This window comes from Oreochromis niloticus, linkage group LG12 (genome assembly GCF_001858045.2).
Source record: "Oreochromis niloticus isolate F11D_XX linkage group LG12, O_niloticus_UMD_NMBU, whole genome shotgun sequence".
In the NCBI taxonomy this organism is placed as follows: domain Eukaryota; kingdom Metazoa; phylum Chordata; class Actinopteri; order Cichliformes; family Cichlidae; genus Oreochromis; species Oreochromis niloticus.
Genome location: NC_031977.2, coordinates 32,481,097 through 32,496,315, shown reverse-complemented (window position 1 = coordinate 32,496,315; position 15,219 = coordinate 32,481,097). Strand labels below are relative to the sequence as shown.

At 43.7% G+C, this 15,219-nt stretch overlaps 1 protein-coding gene across 1 annotated transcript; it reads right to left on the bottom strand.

Annotated features, from left to right (window-relative positions):
• Positions 1–5,579: 5,579 nt before the first annotated feature.
• Positions 5,580–9,103, bottom strand: LOC100690189 (granzyme K-like). Its single transcript, XM_003444516.5, has 5 exons — positions 9,040–9,103; positions 7,954–8,101; positions 6,610–6,748; positions 5,868–6,137; positions 5,580–5,756 (listed from the first exon to the last, which is right to left on the bottom strand). The coding sequence occupies exons 1-5, from the start codon at positions 9,101–9,103 to the stop codon at positions 5,604–5,606; spliced, it is 774 nt and encodes a 257-aa protein (XP_003444564.2). The 3' UTR covers positions 5,580–5,603.
• Positions 9,104–15,219: the final 6,116 nt, after the last annotated feature.

The following is a 15,219-nucleotide window of genomic DNA, read 5'->3' as shown; positions in this document are numbered from 1 at the left end:
GAAGAAACTGTTCTGTACCCTGGAAGTGAGGCCCGGATGCTCCGGCACCTCTTTCCAAAAGGCAGCAGGGTGAAGGGTGTGTGTGAGGGGTGTGTGGGGTCCTCCACAATGATGGTGGCTTTGCGGATGGAGCGGGTGCTATAAGTGGGGAGGGAAGAGAGGCTCCAATGATCCTCTTAGCTCTCGCTGAAACTCACTGTGGATGATGGCACACCGCTGATGGTTTTTTTTAATTGCACCGTTTCATGACACATGAGATATAAACACATTTCTCAGGCAGATTATTTCTTATATTTTAATCAGATGCATTGAAAGCCACTGTGACGCAGGTGTTTTCTGCGGGTCTTAAAGGATGTTATCTAACCACAAAAACTGAGTCAGCAAAATAGACACATGGCCTCTGATGAGCACTGATAGACCCTGTAGCCTGTGGTCTAATTTATTATTAATAAATAACCACTTGGCAGTAACTGGGTTCAGACATGTATGTATATGACTGACACTTACAGTTTGTTTTGAAAAAGATATTTTACAATTTAGCAAAAAAGACTGTTTGAAAAAAATGAAAAATTTAAATGGTTTGTGGAAGTCAGTAATGGCAAAAATTAAGAGGCGGTTGCATGAAATGAAAAGAGTGATTAGCTGTCAAATGCACTGAAATCCCCTGTGATACACAGCTTTATATGTTGAGCTCACAGGATGTGGACCACGAAACTGAAATGAGTCAACAAAGAGGCTTTTGCTGACTCATTTTGTCATGGTCCCGGGTCATTTTGACCCAGCGCTTTGTGTTTCCTTTTGGTATCACCTCGTGTTTTATGATAATTCTGATTTTGTATTTGTTTTTAAGGTTGGTTTTGGTGTTTAGTGTTTTATCATCCCTACCTACCAAAAGGGTACTAAACTGAATGTTCATTTGAAGAAAAATAAACAGACAATCTACATACTTATATTACACGTACCTGCCTTTTTTCAGCATTTGAAACAGCACATATCATGTCAATAAGATAAGATGGCCTTTATTAGTCCCACAGGTGGGAAATTTGTTTTGTTACAGCAAAAGTGCAAAGTTATGTAGCAGAAATTAGAAAACACTGGAATGCAATAAAATAAAATAAAATACTATGTACAATAGAATAAAATAGAAATACAAATACTATATACAACTGAGTAGGAAAATACAAAAACACAACTTCGTCAGAAGAAGAATTGCACATATAGCAGTCTTATTGCACATGTGTGGGTTTGTGTGTTTGATCAGCTGCAAAAGTCTTTATTGTAGAGTCTGACAGCAGTGGGGAGGAAAGACCTGCGAAATCTCTCCGTCCCACACCGTGGGTGCCGCAGTCTCCCACTGAAGGAGCTGCTCAGTGCCTTCACAGTCTCATGCATGGGGTGGGAGATGTTGTCCATCAGGGATGACAGCTTAGCCACCATTCTCCTGTCACTCACCACCTCCACTGGGTCCAGAGGGCATCCTAGAACAGAGCTGGCCCTTCGGATCAGCCTGTTCAGTCTCTTCCTGTCCCCAGCAGAGATGCTGCCTCCCCAGCAGACCACACCATAAAAGATGGCTGAGGCCACCACAGAGTCATAGAAGGTCTTCAGGAGTGGGCCCTTCACTCCAAACGACCTGAGTCTCCGCAGCAGGTACAGCCTGCTCTGCCCTTTCCTGTAGAGGGCGTCTGAGTTATGAGTCCAGTCCAGTTTGTTGTTCAGATGAACACCAAGGTACCTGTAGCTGTCCACAGCCTTGATGTCCATACCTTGGATGTTCAGTGGTTGCAGTGGAGGATGCTTGTGCCTGCGGAAGTCTACCACCAGCTCCTTGGTTTTAATTTCATTGATCTGGAGGTAGTTCAGCTGGCACCAGTCCACAAAGTCCTGAGTCAGTCCTCTGTACTCCTTGTCGTCCCCATCAGTGATGAGGCCGAGTATTGCAGAGTCATCAGAGAACTTCTGCAGGAAGCACTGGGTGGAGTTGTGGGAGAAGTCTGCAGTGTAGATGGTGAAGAGGAACGGAGCCAGAACCGTTCCCTGTGGGGCCCCCGTACTGCAGACGACCCTGTCCGACACACAGCCCTGAGTCCTCACATACTGTGGTCGGTCGGTGAGGTAGTCCAAAATCCAGGTAGTGAGGTGATGGTCCACTCCAGAGTTCTCCAGCTTGTCCTTCAGAACCGAGGGAAGAATGGTGTTAAAGGCACTGGAGAAATCAAAGAACGTGATTCTCACAGTGCTCCCAGCGGTCTCCAGGTGAGCGAGGGAACGATGTAGGAGATGAATGACGGCATCATCCGCTCCAATGCCAGGCTGGTAGGCAAACTGAAGTGGGTCCAGTGATGAGCTCACAAGGCACCGAAGCTGAGCCAGGACCAGCCGCTCCAGGGTCTTCATCAGGTGGGATGTCAGAGCCACCGGCCTGTAGCTGTTGAGGTCCTTGGGGCGTGAAGTCTTTGGCACTGGAACAACACAGGAGGTTTTCCAGAGCTGTGGGACTCTTCCCAGCCTCAGGCTCAGGTTGAAGAGGTGCTCCATCACCCCACACAGTTGGTCCGCGCAGGACCTGACGACCCTCGAGCTGATGCCATCTGGACCCGCTGCCTTCTTGGCTTTAATCCTCCTCAGTTCCCTCCGAACCTGGGTGGTTGAGAGAGACAGGCTGGAGCCTTGTGTTGAGTGTGTATTGGATGCTGTTGTTGGGGGTGGGGAGGAGTGAGCAGGGTGAATAGAGGAGGTGTGAAGTGTCTGAGGTGTCAGAGGTGGAACAGCAGCAGCAGTGGGGGTGGGTAAGTCTGCAGCCGATGTTGGAGACTGCCTCATGGCTGAATCAAATCTGTTGAAGAAATGATTCAGTTCATTTGCCCACCTCACATCCCTCCCAGGCAGAGAGTTCTGATGTTTGTGGCCTGAGATCGTTCTGAGGCCTCTCCAGACTTCACCAACGTTATTTTGCTGAAGCTGGTTCTCCATCTTCTGCCTGTAGCTGTCCTTCCCATTTCTTATCAGTCCCCTCAACTCTCTCTGCACCCTTTTCAACTCCTCTTTGTCTCTGGATTTGAAGGCCCTCCTCTTCTGCTTGAGGACAGCTTTAATTTCTGGGGTAATCCAAGGTTTGTTGTTGGAGAAACACCGTACAGTCCTGGTAGGTATGGTGTTATCCACACAGAAATTAATATAGTCAGTAATGCATGTAGTAAGGCTGTCGATGTCCTCTCCGTGGTCGTCACAGATCACCTCCCACACAGTGGACTCAAAACAATCCTTAAGAGCCTCCTCGCTCTCCTCCGACCATCTCTGTACTGTGCGGGTGGCTGGTGGCTCCCTGCGCACTAAGGGCTCATACACAGGGACAAGGTGCACCAGGTTGTGATCAGATCTGCCCAGGGGAGGGAGGGGTGATGAACTGTATGCCTCTTCAGCATTGGCATACAGTAAGTCCAGTGTTTTATTGTCTCTGGTTGGGCAGGTCACATACTGGGTGAAGGTGGGCAGTGTGGAGTCCAGTGAGGCATGATTGAAGTCCCCTGATATTATGAAGAGGGCTCTCGGAGATTGTGTTTGCAGTCTGCTGACCACAGAGTGGAGAGTGTCACAGGCTGCATCCGCGTTGGCCGAGGGGGGGACATACGCTGTTATCGCGATAACAATGGCATAGAGTTACCGTTTTATTAATGCACAAGATCACATTGACAGACATGAGGATATTGAACTATTGTCTTTTAAGTTTATACCCGTCCAGACACTTGCAGGGTCTTTGACAGCTTTGCCCAATTGGACACATGGCATGCCTAAACGAATAAGGAGGGTGTGCTGGGAATGCCTGATCTGTGAGTTCTTCAACTCCCACCTGAGGCAGAGCTCCAGCAGCATTCTGATGGATACTGGAGACACTGAGTCCGAATGGACAATGTTTAGCACCTCCATTACCAAGGTGGTTGGTGCCTGTTGCGGTGGTAACCCTGAACCAGATGGTAGACACTGGAGGTAAAGGGAAGAATCAGGCACATGGAGTCCTATCGAGCTTAGTTAGCCTGTGGGATTTCAGAGGCAGTAGATATGTACTGACAGGCCATGTGGAACGCAGCTTGTACAGTGGGTGAAGCAAAAACCTGGGTGTTCGAAGAGGCCATGGAAAAAGACTTTTGGACTGCCTTGAAGAGATTCTGGCAAACCATCAGGCAACTTGAGAGGGGAAAGCAGTGATATATGTGCACGGTGTAGAGTGAGAGTGGAGCGCTGATCATTTGAACTGAGGATATTGCCTGCTGGTGGAAGGAATATTTCGAGGACCTTAATCCCAGCGACATGTCTTTTGTAGAGGAAGCAGAGTCTGAAGATGAGGGAAAGACTTGCCCATCACTGGGGGTGAGGGCACTGAGGAAGGACTTCTCCAGCACATCCACTCTAATGCTGCTATTGATCATCTACACCCACGGTGTGGGACGGAGAGATTTCACAGGTCTTTCCTCCCCACTGCTGTCAGACTCCACAACAAAGACTTTAACTGATTTTTACTCAGTTGTGTACAGAATTTGCATTCTATTTTTATCCTATTGTATATTTTATTCTATTTTATTCTACTGTATATAGTATTTTATTTCATTCTATTCTGTACAGTTGTGTACTGTAGTTATTCTTATTATATTCTAACTTTTGCTTCGGAACTTTTGCACTGTCCACTTCCTTCTGTGACAAAACAAATTTCCCACATGTGGGACTAATAAAGGTTATCTTATCTTATCTATGTGCAATATCTCAGTCTTTCCATGTTCTGTGCAATATTTTGGTCTCATTGGAATCACCACCCCCACTCATAGCCCCTGCACCCTTATTTGATTTATTATATTATATAACTGCCCTTGTATACAGCCCCACAATGTTTCTGTTTCAATCTTTCCTACGTATACACCACGTATATTAGTTCACTCACACATATATGTTGGTTTTTATTTATTTTCCCCCCTCGTTGTATGTTGTTTTCCCTTCTTTACTTTTGCACCTTGTGGCCCAGCTACCCACTTTCACTTTGCAAGAAACTGCACAATGACAATAAAACTCTCTAAGTATTTTAACAATGACACTTTGAAAAGTACAGTCTGGTTTGACAGTCTGAATATCTCACTTTTTTATTTTATTTTATTTTATTTATAGCCCTAAAATGTGCTTAGGAGGTCAGTCCAATTAATTTTTGTTTCACCTTTTTCTGCCATAAGTTCATGCAGCAGAGTAGCCAAGTGCAGAATCTATAAAAAAGTACAGCAAGCAAGCAGAAACTAAGCTATCATAAAATTTATAAGGAGCAATGAAATTATAAACTTGATAATGGTCTACAGCAGGGGTGTCGAACTCCAGGCCTCGAGGGCCGGTGTCCTGCAGCTCTTAAATCTCACCCTGGGTCAACACAGCTGAATCAAATGATTCGGTCATTACCAGGCCTCTGGACAACTGCAAGACATGTTGAGGAGGTAATTAAGCCATTTAAATCAGCTGTGATGGTTCAAGGACACATCTAAAACCTGCAGGACACCGGCCCTCGAGGCCTGGAGTTGGACACCTGTGAAATCAAATCATGCTGCCTGATGTCTGTGGTTTCAAGACATTTAGAATAACTTCATCGTGGCTTTGATCCAGGACAGCTGTCTCTCTGAGACAAACGAGTAGACTCCAGGTTTTTTAATGATACCACAATCCTCTCCAAAAGAAGTGACTCCAACCAGCGCTCCATCGCACAACAGCGGCCCTCCTGAATCCCCCTGCAGCAAGAACAAACACACAACAGTGTTTCTTTGACTCACAGGTGTTGAGCTGAATGAGCATGTATTTTTCCTCGTTTGAGGAAAAATACATGGATTCTTCATACGTACTCGACAGGTATCAGTGACGTTTGTACCATCTGAACCAGCACATATCATGTCTTTGGTGATAACAGGGTCGTGGTTATAATAAACACAAGAGTTGCACGTCTGTCTGTCCACCACAGTCACATTGACAGACATGAGGACGTCTGATGTTTGGCTGTTTTCAGTTACTCCCCATCCAGCCACCAGACACATGCTGCCAGCTGCCGGGTCTCTCACAGTGTCGCCAAACTCGAGCCACTGCACTGCTCTGGTTTTCAACACCGGTTTGTTAAGCTGATAAAAAAAAAGTTAGGCTTGAATGACCACTCATTTATTTATAATATTTTGCTTGGAAAAATGCAATATGTGCAGTGATGTGTTGAAACATGTCTATACACACATGGAAATACATTTTATAATTTAAAGAATGAAACTAAGTTTTAGCTAAGTAAGCAAAACCTGACTTGGCTGTAGGAGGTACAGCAGCTTATCTACTAATCGGATGGTTTGGTGTTTGATCCCTGGTCTTTCCAGTCTGCATGTCAGAAATCCTTTGGCAAATACTGAACCCCACGATGCTCTCCGATGCATAAGTTAGAGTGTGTGTGTGTCAGTGTTACACAGAAAGCACTTAAGCACAGAAAGATGTGTTTGGGTGAATAAACCATGTTGTGTAACGCTCTGAGTGCTCAGAGAAAGGTGCTAAATAAGAAGCAGTCCATTTACGATTTACATCATTATATCAGACCCTGATTTATCACCTTACCTTCAGCAACATGAGGTCATCATCGTGCTTTGCACAACAGTAGTCAGGATGAGGAAAACGTTTCTCAACAATTTGGATTTGCTTGGAATATTTTTCCTCTTTACTGATGGAGTGGGCTCCCAGGGTCACCTGATCCACCCTGTAAAAGAAAAAACACAATCTGGTGATGAAGGTTTACATATTTAAAAGGTTAACAGGTCAGCGACTTCTAAAACAGCCATCATTGTTCTTTATTATTGTGTATTATTACATATGGCTGAGTTATGGCTGTTACTGAGCTTTAGGTGAATCTGCATGTTTTCTTCAAGCTGAATGAAGAAATTAAAATGTACATAAAATGTTTTAGATGAAGAAATGTACAAAATGTGTATGTAGCTGTGACTTCTGTGTTGTTTTAAGTGAGTGCAACACTTCTTTTTGAACATGGAAGGAAAAAAATGAAGATGAACTTTTTCGAGATCTCGCAAAAGTAGGTGCGTCCTTTGTGGCCCATCCTATCCCAGAATTCATAGCGCGGCCCAGCCAGTTCCAGTTTCCAACAATGGTGGCAGCTGCTTAGTTTTAATATTACTCTTTCTGGGTCACAAAATAAACTTTTAAGATATTTCCAGGCAAAAACGTAGCTGTGTAAACTTCAAATATCTGATTGGCTTATCGAGACATCACATATTTGTAAAAAGTGCTCCGATGTTTTCGTAGTCGTCTGTTACCCACCCGGGCAGCTCGATAGCTGCCTGGGAGGTCGAGGCCCAAAGAGACGGCGAGAGTATCGCACTCCCGGCACACTGCGCCTCGACCTCCTTGTCAGCTTCCTTCTGGCGGCCTCCAAAGGATGTGGCCTAAGATTTTGAGAGATCCCGAGATCTCACAAAAGTAACTCAGGATCTCGCAAAATTTCTTTTATTTTTCTCTCACGTCCCTCACAGGGCTCCGTACTTTCCTTGTTATTCCATCACAAATAACATTTTCTAGAACACCTCCTTAAAACATAAATAAATCTATGAACAAGAATTCAACTTTAAATATTCTTTATATTCATTCTCTCCATTAAAATTTATTAGCTTTGCATGCATAATTAAAGCAGTGTGTATTATTTTGAATGTGGAAGAGTAGCAGTTGAGCTTCTCTCCAATGACTGAATGAATGATTTCTCTACAGGAGAGGCCAGTCATGGTTCACAGAAAGCACATTTCTGCTGCTCTGTCCCTGATCTCATTCTTTCAGTAACTACCCAGAGCTCGTGACCACAGGTGAGGGTAGAGACATCTGGGTAGTTACTGAAGGAATAATAGTCATTGAAAATAAATACTGCATTATTTTTAAAATAAGGCCTCAGATTCTTACCTAGTGCAGTGGGCAGCTGTCAGCACCCACTGTGGATGGATTAATGTCCCTCCACAGACAGAATTTGTTGTCCTGCTTCTCACATAAGCCATGAAAGGCAGTGAGTGTGGATTGACTTCCTTCCCATTAATAATCTCAGAACCACGACCTAAAACAGAAACAAAATATCAGGACACATAAATCTGCAGATGAGTGAAATGGACTGGTTCTTATACAACGCTTTTCAAAGCACTTCATACAACTAATTAGTATCTAACATTGATACTACAGAGAGCAACATGGGGTTAGTATCTTGCCCAAACTAGAGCAGCCTGGGATCGATGTCAATAAGTAAATTTAATTACAGTGCACCTAGAGAGCTGCCCAGGCAGGCAAGATAAATTTTACTTGTCACGATGAAACTTCCTCCCTGTCTCTGTGAGTCCATGCATCCTTAAATGCCTCCAGTTGTCCTGAGTTCTCTCTGACTGTCTCCTTGGTGCATTTAAACCCCTGTTTCTCCCTGTCCTCGTCCTCTGTTGTCTCCGTTATCAGTCATCAGAATTTTACCATCTCTGTGCAAGTCTGCAAATTTCTTTATTAAATCATAAGATTCTTAAATTCATCAAGTCTCTCTGTGCCTGGGTCCTCGTCACAAAACATGACATCACTGTTTTGTACATTTTAACACAAATTAATTAAAAAGCAAAACACTTATTTGAAAAGTCTGTAACAAAACATCAAATCTGATGAAGGTTATTTAAATGCTGCTAAAGAAGAATGTATTGGAATTAATCCTAACCTTAATTACTGCAGGAGAATAATGAATGATGCTCATAGTGAGTAAAACGTAAACTGAGTGCACTTTTGGGACAGAGATTCATTGTTAATGTGTATGTATAATAAAATACAAATACATAAAAAATACAATCCAATAACAGAAGAGTCCTTAAAATGTACAAATGTACAAATATATCTATACTTTTGTTGTTGAAATATTACATCTCAACCACGTACTGTATGGTTTTTATATTTTTAGTGTGTCACACAAACAGCAAATATTGTCCAAAAAAATTAAGGAAAAACCGAGTGGAAAACATCGCTCACCTGGCTGGATGATGAAGAGGAGCACACATGAGATGAGAGGACTGACATTCTTCAGGCAGGACATTTCTTCTTCCCTCTTTGATCAGATGCTGAATGCACTGAAACTCACTGTGATGCTCAGCTTTATGTGTTCAGCTCAAAGGATGACCGTGGAAATGAATGAGTCAGCAAAACAAACACATAAACTTAAACCTTAAAATCTCTGGTCAGGGGTATCATTAATATCCACACTCCCCCCTCACAACATATGCATTTAGTTTGTGAAATGTACTTGGATACTTATAACTATAACTTATTTATTCAAATTGCAGGAATGTCTTAAAGACATAAAGACTTGGATGGCCACTAATGTCACGGTGAGTAGGATGGATGAGCCGTGTGGAGAAAAATAAAGGAGGATCCAAATGCAGGCACTCGTGGAGGTGCGAAGGAGGTTTATTGTAAATATAAAACACAAGTAGAAAACAGCAAACAGAACTAAAGCTAAACTATACTGGGAATAACTAAACTACTAAACATGAACACGAATAAAGGTGAGTGAGTGAGCGAGCGAGCGAGCGGGCACGCGTGCGCGCGCACACACGCACGCACGCACGCACGCACGCACGCACGCACGCACGCACACACACACACACACACACACACACACACACACACACACACACACACACACACACACACACACACAGTTGATTTACGGGAGACAAACAGACCGGCGACTAGACCCTGATGAGACACTTAAATACACACAGAAGAACACGGGGAAATTGCACACAGCTGGACGTGATTGATGAGACGAGACAAGAGAGGCAAAACTGAATACACTCACATGAGACACAGACCCACACAATGAAACAGGAAACAAGAAACAACTACACAAAGACGCAGACCAGACACAGAACTAAATCTACACTAAACATGAGACACAAAACCCAAGAACTAATCCCTGAACACAAATAAACAAAAACATAGAATTCTAAAAATAATCAACAAAACACAAGAGTTAGAATATAACCCAAAATACAAAATTAAACCAAAACATGAGAACTCAAAAAACTGGGTCAAAATGACTCAGAACCGTGACAACTAATTTTCTGCTTCAGTGAATCCAAAATGCTGCAGCAAGAGTCCTGACAGGGACTAGAAAGAGAGAGCAGATTTCTCCTGTTTTGGCTTCCTGTTAAATCCAGAATTCAAAATCCTGCTCCTCACATACAAGGTCTTAAATAATCAGGCCCCTCTTCTGTGGAACCAGCTTCCAGTTTGGATTCGGGAGACAGACACTATCTCTACTTTCAAGATTAGGCTTAAAACTTTCCTTTTTGCTAAAGCATATAGTTAGGGCTGGACCAGGTGACCCTGAATCCTCCCTTAGTTATGCTGCAATAGACGTAGGCTGCCGGGGATTCCCATGATGCTTTGAGTGTTTCTTCTTCACTCACTATGTGTTAACAGACCTCTCTGCATTGACTCATACCTGTTATTAATCTCTGTCTCTCTTCCACAGCATGTCTTTATCCTGTCTTCCTTCTCTCACCCAACCGGCCGCAGCAGATGGCCCCGCCCCTCCCTGAGCCTGGTTCTGCTGGAGTTTTTTTTCCAGTTAAAATGGAGTTTTTCCTTCCCACTGGGTCGGAAGAATAGACAGGAGGACAGTGGGAATCGCGAACCTGGGCATCTGACCGCTGTTTGTCCCGCACTTCAGAGGAAGCAGCAGCGCAAAGGATCTGAAAGTCCAGCAGGCGTAGGTCTTATTAAGGTTATGTATCCACCTGAAATGTTTCCCACTTGTCATCTAAATGCTGGAACAGAGTCAAGTTTTAAACCGTTCATCACCAAAGTATATACTGGATTTTGTGGATCCCCTGCCAAAGACTAAATCGGGACACCAATACATACTTACAGTGATGTGTTCAGCAACAAGATTTCTGGAAGCAATTCCATTACATACACTGAAAGCTAAAATGGTGAAAAAGGCACTAATCAAGTTCTTCACTACCTTCGGGCTCCCAAAGATTATTCAAACAGACCAATTTTACTTCAAAGGTGTTTGTACAGGTTGTTGATGAGTTGCAGATAAAATATGTAAAATCCAGTCCATACCACCCGGAGAGTCAGGGTGTCTTGGAAAGATTTGATCAAACCTTTAAAATATGCTGCACAAGTTCTGCTTGGAGTCCGGTAGAGGGTGGGTTTATGGTTTGCCATTATTCCTGTTTGCCATCAAAAGGGCCACTCAGGAATCCTTTGGGTCCAGTACCACGGATCTGGTGTTTGGACATGTGGTCTGTAGTCCCCTCTGGCTTCTGAAGGAGAATTGGTTGTCAGAAACTTCTGAAACTCAACATAATGTCCTTGATTATGTCAGCAGACTCTGGGAAATACTCCACCTTGCATGTCAGTTAGCTTGGGAAAACCTGACGCATGCAGAGTACCTCACCTTGTAATGAACAACATGTCGATGTCGTAACAAGACATGGAGCCAGTGCCAAGACAGATGCAACTGTTGTTGTGATTTGGCGCTATATAATACAATTGAACTGAAATCAATTTTAATTTAACATACTGCTCAAAAAACTGTAAGTAAAAGTTTGAAGAGTCTGACATTCTGATGCCTAATGGCTCCTAAGACCGTCAGTTACTCACCACCAAACTGGTCATGCAAAATTATTTTACAGGCCACGCTCTTCACAGCTTTTTCAGATCCTTTCACTTCTGTCACATGTGCTCAGGGTAAACCTGATCTCATCTGTGAAAAACACAACGCAGTAGTAAATGTATTTATATAGCGCTTTACTCGTCCCTAAGGACCCCAATGAGCTTTACATATCCAGTCATCCACCCATTCACACACACATTGGTGATGGCAGCTACGTTGTAGCCACAGCCACCCTGGGGCGCACTGACAGAGGCGAGGCTGCCGGACACTGGCGCCACCGGGCCCTCTGACCACCACCAATAGGCAACGTGTGAAGTGTCTTGCCCAAGGACACAACAATTGAGACTGTTGGAGCCGGGGCTCGAACCGGGAACCTTCCGATTACAAGACGAACTGCCAACTCTTGAGCCACAATCGTGGTGGACTTTATATTTCTGATATTATATGGCAAATGCCAATCCAGTTCCACAGGGCCCAACAGTGAGGACAGAGCCCACTAGAGGATGTAGGGGCCTCAGGCCACCCTCATCAAGTCTTTTACTGAACATTTAGTCAAAGACACTCACATCAGTGTCCTGCTGGAGGTCATTTGGTAGCTCGGGCAGTGCTCAGCCCGTTCCTCGTGGCAGAAAAGAGCAGATACTGGTCCTGCTGAATGTCTAGCTCCTCTAAAGTAACTACCTGGACCACCTGTGCAACCTCTGTAGAGTCAAGGTATGGCCTCGTGCTACTAGTAGGGACACAGATCTACCAAATTCCAAAACCAGTTTTTAATTATCGAGCAGTATGTTAGTGAGTGCTGAAATAAATATTTGAGCCTGGATGCTGTAAAACCATGCCACACTAGAGAATGAACAGTTCAAAGAAGTCATTAAAATAGTTCCATTACTCAGGCAGAACGTTTCTTCTTATCTGTCTTTTACCAGGCGCTAAAAGCTCTGAAACTCAGCGTGATGTAAAGATTTATATCACGAGCTCAAAGGATGTGGTCTAACTGTGAATTAGTAAAAAAGAGACAACTGGGCTGATGCATGCTGATATTATTTAAGCTTGTGGTCAAATTTATCATAAATAATAACCATTTTATTTAGATGCTAGAGGCTCTTTATATGGTGCAGCACACGTTATCACAGACTGTAAGTACGTCACTGAAACTCAGTTTTACTTATGAGGATTTCTTAAAGCTGTGTTCTAATTCAGAAAACAGAAAAAAGCTGGAAAACATTGTATTTTTTGTCATCATTAACTTCCACAAATAGTTTCAATTTCTTAATATTTACTGAGAATAGTTGTAGACAAGCAGTGTCTTTTAGGTCTGTCCGTGATGCTGAGATTGTCATAGTGTTTATGTTTATTAATATTCTGTGGTTTTGTTTATTTTGGCTTATTTGTGATTATTCCCAGTGTTTAGTGTTTTCCACGCCTCCCTTGTTTTTTGTCTAGTGTTTTTGGTTCTATGGTAATGTTGTCTGGTTCACCTCCTCCCAGTCTCATCTGATTAGCATCAGCTGTGTCTTCCCCTGTGAGCCATTTCCTTGTTTCCTTGTGTGTATATTAGCGTGTGTTTGCCTCTGCTCTTCGTTGGAGCTTCTGTGTCTCACCTGTATTTCTTCCGTGTGTCAGTCCTGTTGGTCTTCCTCTGTGTTTTCTCAGCCTCAGTCTCCTCGTGTTTCAGGTTTGATTATCTGTTACCTGTGTTTAATAAAACTCACTCCCTGCATCCGAGTCTGCGTGTGGGCCCACACTCTTCATCTCCACATGGTTTCCCTCGCAAACTGTCACAGTATGCTCCGACCATACTATGGACCCAGTGGAATCCGTGTGATATCAGCAGCCCGCAGTTTCCTCAGGGAGAGGGTGAGGCAGAAGGCTAGGCGTGCCCAGGAGCATGAGTCCTTTGACGGGTTTCGCTTGGCTCTAGGGAGTGCTCCACAGCTTCCAAACTGAGAGGGCTACGACCGGTCCGTCAGCTATTCCAACAGTGATCCGAGGGGACGCACCTGTTCCTGTTTTCGCTGGAGGCTCAGGTCACTGATTAGCTCAGCCACCTGTTCAACCACCACCTTCATGGCATTAACGTGTGGCAGAGAGGAAAGCTCTACAGAGGGTTATTGTCAGGTTTATATTATTGGATTGTCATTTATGGTTAGAAATATCTACTCATATATGCTTAGAGTTGTATAATCAATGTCATGTTGGTAGAGGGTTGACCCTTAATAGTCTGCAAAGACTGTGTGTGCCTTCCAGAGTGTTCTGGCATACACACTCACATCCTGGGGTCACGAGAAGAGGTCGTACCTTCTCTTATTGTTTTATGGTAGGATAAACATATCTATGTCTGTTTTAGTCTAAGTGCCTTTTGTTTAGATGAACTGCTGGACTTGCAGACCAGCAGGTTTAGGGAAGTCATTTATGGGGTCACACACTTCACAGTGGTGAAGGCTGCACAGAGAGTCCAGCGAACGGCTTGACAGAGGGTCCAAGGATTTCATCCCAATGCCTAATGGCAGTTCTGTGTGTCGCTCCATGGATGCTTCTCCAGACCCTCTCATCTGTCACATGTGTTCAGGGCAAACCTGCTCTCATCTCTGAAAAGCACAGGGCTGACAGGTCCTCTATCAGTGGTGGACCAGGTCACCAGCAGGAAGCACAAGGCCTACCAGGGGATGTTGGCCACTCAGTCTAATGTCATAAATCCTTTTTCTGAACATTTTGTAAGAAACATTGACACCAGTTGCCTGTTGGAGGTGATTTTGTTTGTGGCAGAGCTCAGCTTGTTCCTCCTTGCACAAAGGAGTAGATACTGGTGGTATTGAACTGTTAAGAACCATCCACAGCCCTGTTCAGCTCTCGCTGAGTAACTGACTGTCCCCCATGACTCCTCCACGCTCTTGAGACTTGAGGAGTTGGGCTACCTGTGCAACCTCTGTAGGGTTCAGGTACGGCCTAATGCTAACAGTAATGATCCCAGTCGAATGCAAAACCAGTGAAGAAAAAAAACCTGTCAGAAAAAACTAAGAGGGAAAAAATGTCAGTCGCCTCCACCTGTAAAAGCATTCCTGTTTTTGAGGCTGTCTCATTGTTTCCCCTTTAGAGCACCAGCTGTTAATTTTAATAACACCATAACAATTGAAACTAATAAACAATCCCCTCTGCTTCTTAACTGGACAGATCACATTCTCATGAAAAGTGTGCTTCAAATTTTTTGAGCTACATATTATACGTATATATTTGAGCCTGTCTCTATGCTTTTTACTTCGTGTGAATTATAAAAGTTAAGAATAAACTTGTGCACTTGTAGTCATTCTAGATGTATGCTGTAAAATCATTCACACTGGAAAACAAACAGTTCAAGGAAGTCATTAAAATACTTTATTTCTCAGGCAGAACATTTCTTATCATCTGTCTTTTATCAGTTGTTAAAAGCACAGAAACCCAGTGTGGTGTAAAAATTTTCATCATGAGCTCAAAGGATGTAGTTTAACTGTGAAACAGGGACAACATCAGCATGTATCAATCCA

Coding starts and splice junctions, on each gene's coding strand:
- LOC100690189 (XM_003444516.5), bottom strand. CDS start 9,103: ATGTCCTGCCTGAAGAATGTCAGTCCTCTCATCTCATGTGTGCTCCTC. Junction 6,749..7,953: donor ACAGCTGCCCACTGCACTAG/GTAAGAATCTGA, acceptor TTTCTTTTACAG/GGTGGATCAGGTGACCCTGG. Junction 6,138..6,609: donor ATGACCTCATGTTGCTGAAG/GTAAGGTGATAA, acceptor TTTTTTTATCAG/CTTAACAAACCGGTGTTGAA.